This window comes from Rhincodon typus, chromosome 3, assembly GCF_021869965.1.
Source record: "Rhincodon typus isolate 14 chromosome 3, sRhiTyp1.1, whole genome shotgun sequence".
In the NCBI taxonomy this organism is placed as follows: domain Eukaryota; kingdom Metazoa; phylum Chordata; class Chondrichthyes; order Orectolobiformes; family Rhincodontidae; genus Rhincodon; species Rhincodon typus.
This window is the reverse complement of record NC_063334.1, coordinates 78,655,915-78,668,780: the sequence shown is the minus strand read 5'-3', so window position 1 is coordinate 78,668,780 and position 12,866 is coordinate 78,655,915. Positions and strand designations below refer to the sequence as shown.

The 12,866-nt window shown below is 39.7% G+C and overlaps 1 protein-coding gene across 2 annotated transcripts in view; it reads right to left on the bottom strand.

The window, feature by feature from the left end:
* st8sia4 (ST8 alpha-N-acetyl-neuraminide alpha-2,8-sialyltransferase 4) overlaps positions 1–12,866 on the bottom strand; it is a 67,920-nt gene that overhangs the window by 21,527 nt on the left and 33,527 nt on the right. For both annotated transcript variants that reach the window (XM_020529274.2, XM_048595336.1), the window contains exon 4: positions 11,601–11,894. In XM_020529274.2, coding sequence (XP_020384863.1) covers positions 11,601–11,894 — 294 coding nt within the window. The remainder of the gene's footprint in view (positions 1–11,600; positions 11,895–12,866) is intronic.

The following is a 12,866-nucleotide window of genomic DNA, read 5'->3' as shown; positions in this document are numbered from 1 at the left end:
GATTTTCAGCTATGAAGCTGCCATTTGGAGCTGAAAATTCAATAAGATTGAGACCAAACGCAGTTTGAAGTTGCTAGGGAAAATCTTACACCTTACAACTTCAACTCCGTATCGCCAAAACAAGCATTGAAGCCCTCAAGTTCTCCAATTTTGGCCCCAAGTTTGATGAGGTAGATGTAGAATCTTCAGTTATTTCTGGTCAAGGTACAAATATCTCAGGATGTGTGGCACTGATGATCCAATACAGTTCACAGGAAAAGCCCAGGATATCTGTTTCATTCTGTCTTCTGAAGTTGGAAAATGTTACAACAGCCATCCACCACACTCATCACCAAACCCAATTAAATTGAACCATAATGCTTAACCATGAAAATGGAAATTAGGACAACAACAAAATTGGAAAACTCCAGAAATAAAGTGAATAAGACAAGAATCTCAAGTACCAACAAAATTTAAGGTAACAACAATTATTGCAAACAGCCATGGAGCACTGTGGTTCAACTGTTCCCTATATGCCTCTGGATCTGTCAGCTGAATCACAAACATTTCTTGTCAGACAACAGAGAGTGAATTAATCCTAAGGAACCAAAATACTGGTTTTGCTGAAATGAAAAATGGCATTACATGGCATAGCATTGGTACCAGAACTATGCTGTTGAGTTGACTGGCTTCAAATAAGACTGCAATAATATGCACAATACATTGCCCTGGAGGTATTTTTCTTCAGTTAAAATATCACAGGATTCAGAGTTGAAGTACAAAGTGGTCACGGTCTAATTGACAGGCAGACCAAGCTCAATATGCTTAATGGTATATTCTGCGCTATGTTCCTAAACATGCTGTTTGCTGCAGCAATGTCAGAGACAACAAGAAATTCTCAGCTCATTCTTTATTCAGTGTTGAATTAGCAACAGTCAAGTGGTAGTTAAGGGTTTGATGCAATCACTTTTAGCACTGCTGGTCTGAAAAGCTGAAGAAAATCTGATCAAGTTTACCAGTCCTAATCATTAAACTACAACCTTGGTGAACATAGAGGTGAGGCCTGCATCAGGTTTAGCTGTGATGACTTCCATTGTCCATGGTCAGGCCTGAATATTGAGAAAATGTTTATGAAACCCCATGCCAGCATGAGTTATAGTCTTCAACAGAGCAGAACAGAATAGTTGGGAAAGAAAAAGGATAGCGTGCTTGTAATTTTACAAGTTTGTACAGTCAACTCAAAAAAATTAGAATTATTTTTTGCTCTCAAGAAAAATACAAAAATGAAGAATTACTGAAACTGTGAAATGAGAAAGCATGAGGGGGCACAGTTTGAAAGTAATTCGTAAAAGTGATATGACAAAAGACTTCTTCATATGAGGAATGTTTAGAGTCTGGAACGGACTGTTTGACACTGTAGCGGAGGTTGGTTCAATTGAAATATTGAAAAACTAGCATGGATATTTGAAAAAGAACAATGTACAAGGTTACAGAGAGAAGGCAAGAGAACGGCACTAAGTGAGATGCTCCTTTGCTGAGGTGGCGCACATACCATGGACCAAATTACCTGCTTCTGCATTGTAACAATTCTGTGCAATGAGTAGATAGTTCAAATTAAGCAATTTTACTGAGCTAATAACAAAAGAATTGCCACAGGAACATTAATAAATGTAGTAAAATATCAAATAAATAATTGAGATGAACAAGTTGAAAATCTTAGTACCATACTATATATGTAAATCTAGTCATTTGAAAATATACTCAGTGATCGTGATTTGCTTCCTGCCAACATCCTATTCATTCACAACACTGACAATTATATCTGGGTCAGTGAAATGCAGCGGAATTAACATTCTTGCTGTCAAAATAAAACATCTGTAATTGAAAATCTTGTCTGTGTTGTCAGTTGCTTTCCTATTAATTGTGCAGAATCTTTGCCTGTGGATGTGGAGGATAGGGGATTTGGGGATTGAGGAAAAGGGTAAGTAGCATTTGCCGTCACCTAACTTGGCCTCTTCCTTACCCTCACGAGCAACATTCTCCAGCACAGCATTATTAATTTTGATGTTGGCCAACTCTGGATGTGAGAACCTCCTCATCAAATCAGAGATTCAAACTCAAGGCTGTTGTAACAGCAACAGAAAGCATCAAGAAAGCTGTCAAAGTCAGCTGGAGATGCCCCTGGGAGATTCTCAATGGTGTCAGATGAAGCTGCTTCCTCTGTTGGTGCTCTGAATTAGTACTGCCATTGGCAGCCAATTCTACTTTCAACTCCACTGTGAAAAACAGCTGATGTGTATTGTCAGTACAGCATCAAAAAAAAATTCACTCCAGCATCATATCTGACCACCGTCTCCTGATGTGCAGAAGGAAGTTTTTTCTCTATAGGAGAGTACAGAAAAGGTTTGCCAAATTGATTCCTGGGATTGCAGGACTGACAAATCAGGTCAGACTGAGTCAGTTGGGATTCTATTCAGGAGTTCAGAAGAATGAGGCAGGGGAGAATCTCATAGAAACCTACAAAATTCTAACAGGGTTAGATGGGTTAGATGCAGGAAGGATGTTCCCGATGGTGGTGGAGGTCCAGAACTAGGGGTCATAGTTTAAGGACAAGGGCCAAACCTTCAGAACATTTTCACAAAGGAGACCAACATCATAGACACCATGGTTGATAACAGAGGTACCTTCTGCAAGATTGAGATCCATCAAAGCTCTACTATCCATGTCCTAATCCATGTCAAATCACCATCCAGACATTTCCCTCTATATAATGACTTCTACTGATTCCTGGGTAATGTGGAATAAATAGTTAACTACACATTTATTCCAACAATGACTATGTCCATAACAAACTATGCCATAGTGATGCCAGATCACATGGATTGGGGATCCAAGACTGTAGAGCTGAGGTGTCCTCATTTACCATCCATTGTATACAGTTATTAACAATAAAGCCTGCTAATATTCACCTACAAGAATGAGGACCTCATCTCACTACAGTCAGTAGCAGATAAGGTACAGGAGTGACTGCAGGGATGAATTGGAGGCACACCTAAATGCACACCTATATACTCTTTTAATTATGGCATTTTAAGCATTCTCATTCACAATCACACCACCAGTGGTACCCTCCTAAGGCTTGAAGATCTGGATTTCCCTCCCTAAATCTCCTCATGTCTCTACCTCTCTTTCCTCCTTTAAGAGGGTCCTCCAAACCTTCTGACCAAGCTTTTGGTCATTTGACCTCTGTGGCAGCTTTATGTCTCACAACTGAGCTGTTACGAACTCTGTATTAAGCATTGTGCAGCAGCTTCTGCCACATTTGCTGCTGAGGAAGACCGTGGGTTGAGAAGGCACACTGCCTCTGTTTTTCCCTCTGGATCTACTTCATGGCTAGTTGAACTTTTAGCTTCTAGTCAACTTTTTCAACAGCCTTCCAAACAGTCAGCCTCCAGAGATCAAGGCTTTCAGCAACTGTCTCCCAGTTTCCAATATCTATATTCACCACCTCCAGATCTGCTTCCCAGTGTCCTTGCAGTGGAGGGATGGATGCTCAGATAGTTTTGACCCTATAGCCAATTCACTGTACATAAAGTCTGAGGATACACGGCTGTCAATTCATCCAATGAAAGTAGTTGAACCAACATAGATGTCACTGGCTTAATAATAAGTTGATAATAATAATATGCTGAATTAGTAGACTCCAGAACCAGTCAGTGACTTTATCCATCAAGAGATGCAGAGTATACTTCTGAGACAGCAAAGGTGGGAACTGTTCAGCGTCTCCTCCTGTTCAGCATATGTTGGCTCAATGACACCTGTTCCATTTTGCTTCTGCACTTTGCATGTAAGTGCCAGAAAGCACATGTCCAATCCATTCAAGGAACTGATTTTTTTTAAATCTGGTAATAATGTGGCTGACATTAAAATGGTGGTGAAAGAGAAACCTTCAAGGGTTGCATACAGAACCTGGTGCCCACAGGTAGTAAACCTGCTTCACAGTCAATGCTGTGGTAGCTGCATGTCTGTGTTGATTTGTGGATAGGATGTAGGCACTTCTGGCTAGGCTGGCACTTATTGCCCATGTCTGATTGCCCTGGAGAAGCTGCTAGTGAGCTACCTTGTTGAATCGCAGCAGTCTTTTCCAGTCAGACATCCACAAATCTTTTAGGCAAGGAGTTCCAGGATTCTAACCCAGTGACAACGAAGGCATGGTGATACAGTTCCAAGTCAGGATGGTCTGTGACTTGAAGCTGAATTTTCAGGGGTGGTGTTTTAACGCATCAGCATCTTTAAGGGTGATAGGCATCATGGGCTTGGGAGGTGCTATCATGCCATTGACTGTCAAGGGTTTCAATTCTCTCTTACACAAAGCTTGTAGTGGCATCAAAGCACAAATAGTTTGTATCCATTCTGGTTTATTTTTACTGGCCACGATGCCTAAGCTATGTTCCACTCCCACTCTTGCACTGAAACTCCAGTATAGATAGACATTCTGGTTTAGGGATGCTGCTGATAGCAATGTCAACCTCTTTACAGAAGTGGTCTTTCTCCTCTGTAGTGTAACACAGTGTTGGAGTATAGACATGCATGATGTTTATGAGCATTCAGAGAATTTCACCTTAACCTTGCTGGTGGTAAAGTTTTTTCTGAAATTAGAGAATTCAGTGAGATGCATGGGCAGAAAAATGGCAGATGGAATTTAATCTGTTACAAGTGTGAGGTGATGCATTTTGGAATGTCAAGTACAGAAAGAAATTATACAGTGAATGGCAGAACCCTTAGGAACATTAATATGCAAAGGGATCTGGGTGTGCAGGTCCGCAGATCACTGAAGGTGGCAGCGCAGGTAGATAAGGTAATAAAAGAGGCTTACGGCATGCTTGCTTTCATTGGAAGGGGCACTGTGTATAATGATAGACAAGTTATGCTGCAGCTTTAGTTAGGACTTGGAATATTGCATACAGATCATTGAACAGAATCACAGAATCCCTACAGTGTGGAAGCCGTTCGGCCCAACAAGTCCACACCACCCCTCCGAAGAGCATCCCACCCAGACCCATTCCCCTACCCCTGATTTCCCATGTCTAACCCACCTAACCTCGCTGGGCACTATGGGCAATTTAACATGACCAATCCACCTAGCCTGCACATCTTTGGACTGTGGGAGGAAACTGGAGCACCTGGAGGAAACCCACACAGACACAGGGAGAATGTGCAAACTCCACACAGACAGGTGCCCGAGGCTGGAATCAAACCTGGGTCCCTGGTGCTGTGAGGCAGCAGTGCTAACCACTGAGCCACCGTGCCACTCAAGTTCTGGTCACTATGCTACCAGAAGGATGTGGATGCTTTGGAGAGGGAACAAAAAAGTTTACCAGGATGTTGCCAGGTGTAGGGGATTTTAACTATGAAGAAAGGTTGGAGAGACTCCTTTTGTTTTCATTAGAATGCAGGAAGTTGAGGTGCGACCTGATAGAAGTTTATACATTTGTGAATGGCATGGATAGAGTGGAAAGCATGAGGCTTTTTCCCAGGATAGAGGGGTCAATTACTAAGGGACACAGGTTCAAGGTGCGAGGGAGAAGTTTAAAAGAGATGTGCGAGGTACATTTTTCACACAAAGGGTGGTGAGTGCCTGAAGGCGTTGCCAGAGGTGGTGATGGAAACAGACATAGCATCAGCATTCAAGAAGCACCTGGAAGAATACATGATTAGGAAGGGAATAGAGGGATACGGATCCTGTAAGTGAGATAAGTTTTAGTATGGAAGGGCAAAATATGTCGGCGCAGGCTTGGAGGGCCAAAGGGCCTGTGCCTGTGCTGTATTGTTGTTCTTTGTTGTTCTTTGACACTATTCAAGTTGAGACTCCTGGAGAGAACACATTCTGAAGTTTTTGGGTAGAGCTTTATCATCGTAAGTTAAAATAATCATTACAGAGGTTCTAGCTGCACACTTAAAAAAAAATGCAAGGTAATCAGGAATAGTCATCTTGATTTTGTGGAAGGGAAATTTTTAACCAATTTATTAGAGTTCTTTGTAGGAATAACGTGCAGCTCACTCGGATTTAGAATCTAAGTGATTTGATCAAAGTCTTCGAGATATTAACAGGAAAAGACATGGTAGATAAAGATAAACTATTTCCACTGGTTGAGGATTCTAAAACTAGGGGGCATAGTCAGAGAATTAGGGCCAGACTATTCAGGAGAGATGTTGGGAAGCAATGCTATGGACAAAGGGTGGTGGATGTTTGGAACTCTCTTCTACAAACAGCAGTAGATGCTGGATCAGTTGTTAATTTTAAATCTGAGATGGATAAATTTTGCAGAGCAAAGGTATTAAGGGACAGGGGCCATGACAGGTATTTGAAGGTAGGCCACAAATCAACCATGATCTCATTGAATGGAGGAACAGACTTAAAGGTCTGAATGGCCTATATTTCTATGTTCTAATGGATAAAGGGATGCCTGTCGATGTACTGTATTTGGATTTCCAGAAGACATTTGACACAATGCCACATAAAAGATCATTTACAAAGTAGAAGCTCATGTTATAGGGGTAACATACTAGTACAGATAGAAGATCGTTTGGCTGGCTGTGAACTGAGAGTTGCAAAGATGGGTCATTTTTTGATTGTCAGGAAATGATGAGTGGAGTCTCTCAGTGGACTATGCTTGGGCCTCAATTTTTCACAACTTAGCTAAATTTTCAGATGACACAAAAGTAGATAAGAAAGTATGGTGTGAGAGGATACAAGATTGTTGCAGCCGATATAGATAGATTATGTAGTCAAAAGTCTATCAGATCAAGTATAATGTGTGGAAATGTGACGTTGTTCACTTTGGCAGGCTGAATAAAATAAAAACTAGTATTAATTACACCAAAGACGCCAATAGAGTTCTGAGATACAGAGGGTTATAGGCATTTGTGTCTGCTTATTTAAGGAATGATGTAAATGAATTGGAGATGGTTCAAAAGAGTTTTACTAGATTGATACCTGGACTGAGGATAGTTGGACTGGCTGGGCTTGTTTACCACTGAACTTTAGAAGATTGAGAGGTGATTTGATTGATATACATAAGCTCATGAACAGTCTTGATAAGGTGGATGTAGAAAAGATATTTCCTCTTGAGGCTCAGTTCAGAACGAGGCGGCATCGTTTTAAAATTAAAGATTGTCCTTTTAGGACAGAGTTCAGGAGAATTATTTTCTCTCAGAGAGTTGTGCAACTTTGGAACTCTTTGCCTTAAAAGGGGTGGAGATGGGGTCATTAAATATTTTTAAGGCATATATTCATAGATTCATATTAGGCAAGGATATCGAAGATTACTGTGGAAAAATGGAAATGTGGAATTCAGAACACAAACATGTTAGGACTGATTTTAATGAATGTCAGAGCTGCCTCTTTTCATCTGGATCTCTTCTTTCTGAAAGACGGCAAAAGCCGGGACATGAATATTCAAGGATACATAAAATTTCAGAAGGGCAGGAAAATAGGAAAAAGGCAAAAAGGGTAGCTTTGTTAATTAAAGATAACATTAGTACAATACAGAGAGATGACCTTAGTTCTAAGATCAACTTGCAGAATCAGTCTAGGTAGAGATAAGAAATAATAAATGTAGGAAGTCACCTGAAAGAATAGTTTATAGGCCTCTAACAGTAAACACAGCATACAACAAGATATGTAGGAAGCTCGTGAGAACGAGCAGTGATAACGAAGGGTGACTTTAATTTACGCATAGATTGGACAAATCAGTTTGGCTACAGTAAATAAACAAATCATGCTACCACTGGATAAGAGGGGCACCACAATAGTGGTGAGTGAGGCAGCCATGGGATGATCCTACGAGAAAGTTCACTAGGCCTCGCAGAGAGAAAACCTCTATGAAACCCAACAAAAAGGCCACTTTGCCAAAATATGGTAACAGTCAGCCCATGGAATTCAAAACAGAAATTGATGAGCCATGATCCTATTGAATGGCAGTGACCACCAGATATAAGGGCAGAATTAGGCCATTCAGCCCATCCAGTCTGCTCCACAATTTGATCGAAGCTGAAATGTTTCCCATTCTCCTGCCTTCTCCCCAAAACCTTTGATCCCTTTACTAATCAAGAACCTATCTATCTCTGTCTTAAGTATACTCAATGACTTGGCCTCCACAGCCTTCTGAAGACTGAAGAAATTCCTCCTCATCTCAGTTCTAAAGGGTCATCTCTTCACTCTGAAACTGTGTCCTCAAGTTCTAGACTCTCCTACCAATGGAAACATCTTCTCCACTTGCAGGCTGAGGAGCTGAATGGCCTACTTCTGCACCTGTTTTGTTTGTTTCTATGTCACCTAGTCCAGCAGAGTCATTGCTTTCATTTGGGGAAGAAAAGATTTCTTGGTCTGGTTTACATGTGGTTCATGAATCAATTTGCTTGACTATTATAAAAAGAATACTGCTGATGCTGAAAATCTAAAATAAAAAGAAAATGTTGGAAATATTCAGCATAGCTGCTGGAAGAGTTAACATTTCATGTTGATGACCTTCATCAGAAATCCTGATGAAAATCTTATAGGTCCATAACCTAAAAGGTCTTTATCTGTGTTTCTCTTTGAACAAGGTCAGAAGGAACACGACACCAGGTTATAGTCCAACAGGTTTATTTATAGAAGGTTTATTTATTTATTTATTATATAGAAGCTCACGTTATAGGGGTAACATACTAGTACAGATAGAAGATCGTTTGGCTGGCTGTGAACTGAGTTGGAAAGATGGGTCACAAGCCTTTAGAGCACGGCCCCCTTGTCAGGTAGACTCAACCTGATGAAGGAGCAGCACTGTGAAAGCTTGTGATTTTAAATAAACTTGTTGGACTATAACCTGGTGTCATGTATCTTCTGACCTTGTCCATCCCAGTCCAACACCAGCACCTCCACATCATCTCTTTGAACAGGCATCGGCAAACATGCTGAATATTTGCAGGATTTTCTGGTTGACTTTAAGAGTACTCTGAAATGTCCTAGCAGGGAATTCATTTGTGTCACCCATTATCTTACAGCAACTAAGATTAGGCAATAAATAAAACATGATCTTGTGATGAATGCTCACACAAGAATAATGAATTTTCAACCAAACCTTCCTGATATTTAATGATACATGTCTCACAGATGGAATTTACCTCCCACTTTTGAAAGCTTGCTTAAACGTAAAACTCTCCTTTGTAAAGCTCTTAAAACTCATTCTCTTTAGTTATTTATGTAATAAATATTTTATGACCAACTTCATATTGTGTGAGGACAGAATGTAAGTTTCGAAAACATGTCTCTCTTTTCAGCAATATTGAAGTCTTTGTTACCAAGTGATCAGTCAAATACAATTTTGTACATTATTTCAGCACTCTCATGCCATCACACCTTTTCTGAAGTGTGGTGCCCAGAATTACACAAAATACTCTTTTTTTAATCTTTTATAAAGATTCACTGTAACTTAGTTGCTTTTTCTGTGTATAAAGCTTGAGATACCACACATCTCAATGACTAATTTTCAAACCGCATTGTTATCTTCAATGACTGGTGCATATAAGCATCAAGATTCCCTGCTCTGGCACATTCTTTAGAATTGTGCCCTTTATTTTACATTGCTTCTCCTTGTTCCTCCTATCAAAATGTATTAAGTTTCATTTCTCTGCATTAAGTCTGACACATGTTCACCTTTTGACCAACCTTCCTGTGTCCTCTTGAAGTCTATCACGATCATCTGCACAGATAATAATACTTCTAAGTTTTATATCATTTGCAAGTACTGAAATATCCAACTTTGTATCTATGCTGCCACTGTCCTCTTTATTCATCAGCTTTGAATTTGATAACAAGACTGTTGTGGGGTATTTTATCAAATGCCTTTTGCAAGTCCATGTACATGGCATCAACTGCATTATTCTCATCAAACCTCTCTATCACATCATCTGAAAACTCCAAAACGTTAGTTTAACAAGGGCTGCCTTTATCAGGGTACTCACTGAAGAACCTTGATCATGGCTACATAAACGCATAGGATCGTGAAGGACCATTCATAGCAAATTGTCAAACAGCACCAATATTTGTACTATTGTGGTCCTACATTAAATGTACATTTCAGCAGTGAACATTTTATACTCCCAGTTCATTCATATACATCAGCAGTATCCTTACAAATGAGTAGTTAAGAGGAAAGCATATTCCACTGAGTTGAAACAATGTCCCTCAAGGCTGCACTCGGAAGATTTTTGCCTACTTACTGAATCCTCCATTGTCACATATTACAGTGTTTGATATTTTAAAGGTAGTCTGGGAATGGAAGTTTTGTTCAGAGGTTCCCCTCATCAAACATCATTACTCTCCAGGCAATGGATTGAAAACTGTGCATTGAATGAAGAAATTTGCTTCTGGTCAGCAGTTTTAAAGCATAAAAAAATGATAACGAATGATCACTAAGAAAAAATAAGTACATATCTCTCATCATCACATTTAGCAATTTTGGGGAAGTTGGAACAATATACTTCCTTGTTATACCAAAGAAATAAAAATAAAAACTTTTAAACTTTTTTTTTTAAAAAGCTAGCAGGAAAATATAATGATTACTTGGATCCATGAGGATTATGAAACTCAAGTAAGCCATTTATTTGTGTCATAAAATAACATGTTCCAAGACCATTTGCTCCTAAGAGGTAACCACTCAATTAGTTGGAATACACTTGCAATTTTCCAATAAACTGTCCGAATGTATAAGGCCCACTTCATCAATGGAGTGGGATCTCTGATTCAAACCAGTCTGATTTGAATGGACAATTTTCACTCCTACTTAAGCCAAACATCCTCTCTATGCAATAACTTAATTTACAACGTATTCTTTAACACAGAGGCAGAGTATTTGTTACTATACAGTACCTGTTTGCAACATCAGTAAAGATTATGAACAGCTCTATTCGTGAGCAAACCATTCACTTCCATGGAGGCAGACACTGATCAGACAGAAGTGTATGACAGTGAGGTGAATGGCAATTAACTTTTCAGTAGTAATTTTTTAACTTGCTCTGCCTTGGAATGTAGCTGATAGATAAATTTATGGTTAGGAAAGATTTCAATTGCAGAAAAATTAAATGATGATATCCATCATAAGCTCTTTGCACACTATATTACTGAAAAAGGATTCTTTTTTGTGCGTTGTTCAAAATAATGTCAGGTTCCAATCATTTTTTTTTTCATGTCATCTATTCTTTATCTCATTTCGTGTTGGGAAAGTTACATATTGACACTTATAGATTCAAAACCTATGATTTAATTGAAAGGTGATATTTGGTTTACATTGCACAAGTCAAGTTAAGCAGAAAATATGTGCAAAACCGATTACTTGTTAATCTCAACAGCTTCTTTTTCTAATAGCTTGGATACACGTGGGGTGCATCTGCCAAAATGTTTGATACTTTTCGGAAATCTGATTATTCGATGTAATGTTCCCCTCAAATTACCACGCTGAGTGTTTAATGTTGCTGGTCTAAATATCACACATCCCTGACCAGCAGACAACCAGCATACTGTCTGTATCACAATCCAGTGCACATAGCCATTCTAGTCTGAGCAGTGAAGATATACTTACCCTCGGACGGCATGTATGAGCCGCAGGGATGGATACGCTGTCTGAATATTCAGTCTGTTCTTCAGTATCAGTTCATTTACATATTCAACGTATTTTTCCCCACCTTTGACCATGAATGCAGGGATCCACAGAACACTGTCATTCAACACTGTCAGTCTGTCGACAAATTTCTCTCGATCTGTCTCACTCCGAAGACTTCCGAAAGCTCTCTGCACGACTGATGGGTTCATAGTGACAAAATCTGATTTGAGTCCAACATCATCAGCGTATTCTACAAGGGGTGCAAGATTACACCTGCAGCAAATAAAAACAAATATGTTCATTAGATTGTGTTCTAATTAATGTATTTATTCAGACTAAGAAATAAATGACAGCCTATGGAAATAATCAAAAACTATTTAAGCATTCAGTAGTATTTAATGTGAGTACGATTTTTGTTCTTATCACACAAATGTACAAAAAAAATCCGTTTGCACCAATTTTAGGGTGCAGGGTCTGCCATCTGCAATCTCTCCAGATCAGTTTGAAATGAGGTGGGCAGCAGGTAAAATTCATATACTTGGCTAATTTCCCTGATTATAGCATAACCACAAGTTACTCCTTGTGCACTGCTATCTGCTTCTGCACAGTTTAAGTGGTCGACTGGTGTTCCCGATAATGCAGGTGCTGCAGGTCAGTTCAATTCTGTACTGGATAATATCTGGTGGAAGAGACATCAATGAAACAAAAACCTCTTTGGAGCAGCTCATGTTGATGTACACTGAGGAGTGTGGAGAATAGAAATGTCTACTGGATAATCTCCAGTCACTAGATGGAAGCAGTAAAGAGTCTAGCTGCAATGTGATACACAGCAAAGCACAGAGTTGGGAGTTGATCCTTTCTACCGTGGAAATGGGGTGTGCTTGTATGGCACTATGGTGTGGCCGATTGATGATGGCACTGGGGCTTCTGCTCGCCGCTGTTTGAACTTCCACTTCAGCACAGCGGGTGGGTGGGGCAGTTCTGTCTTAGGCTGATGTCTTAGCTATTGGGAATGAGATGGGCCAAGTGGATCCATTGCTTGTAGAGAAACACGCATTTCCGTGGATATTAACAAGGCAGCTACTAATCTTTTAATCTGAGATTTAGGTTTAACCATTGATTGTGTTCATTACAATAGCATCCAATGCATTTTTTCCAGAACAGCAGCTCCTGAACACATGTCGCCTTAAGTTAATGATTCCACATTTACTTGCAAGTAATTCATTACCTCAGTGATTTCAAGTT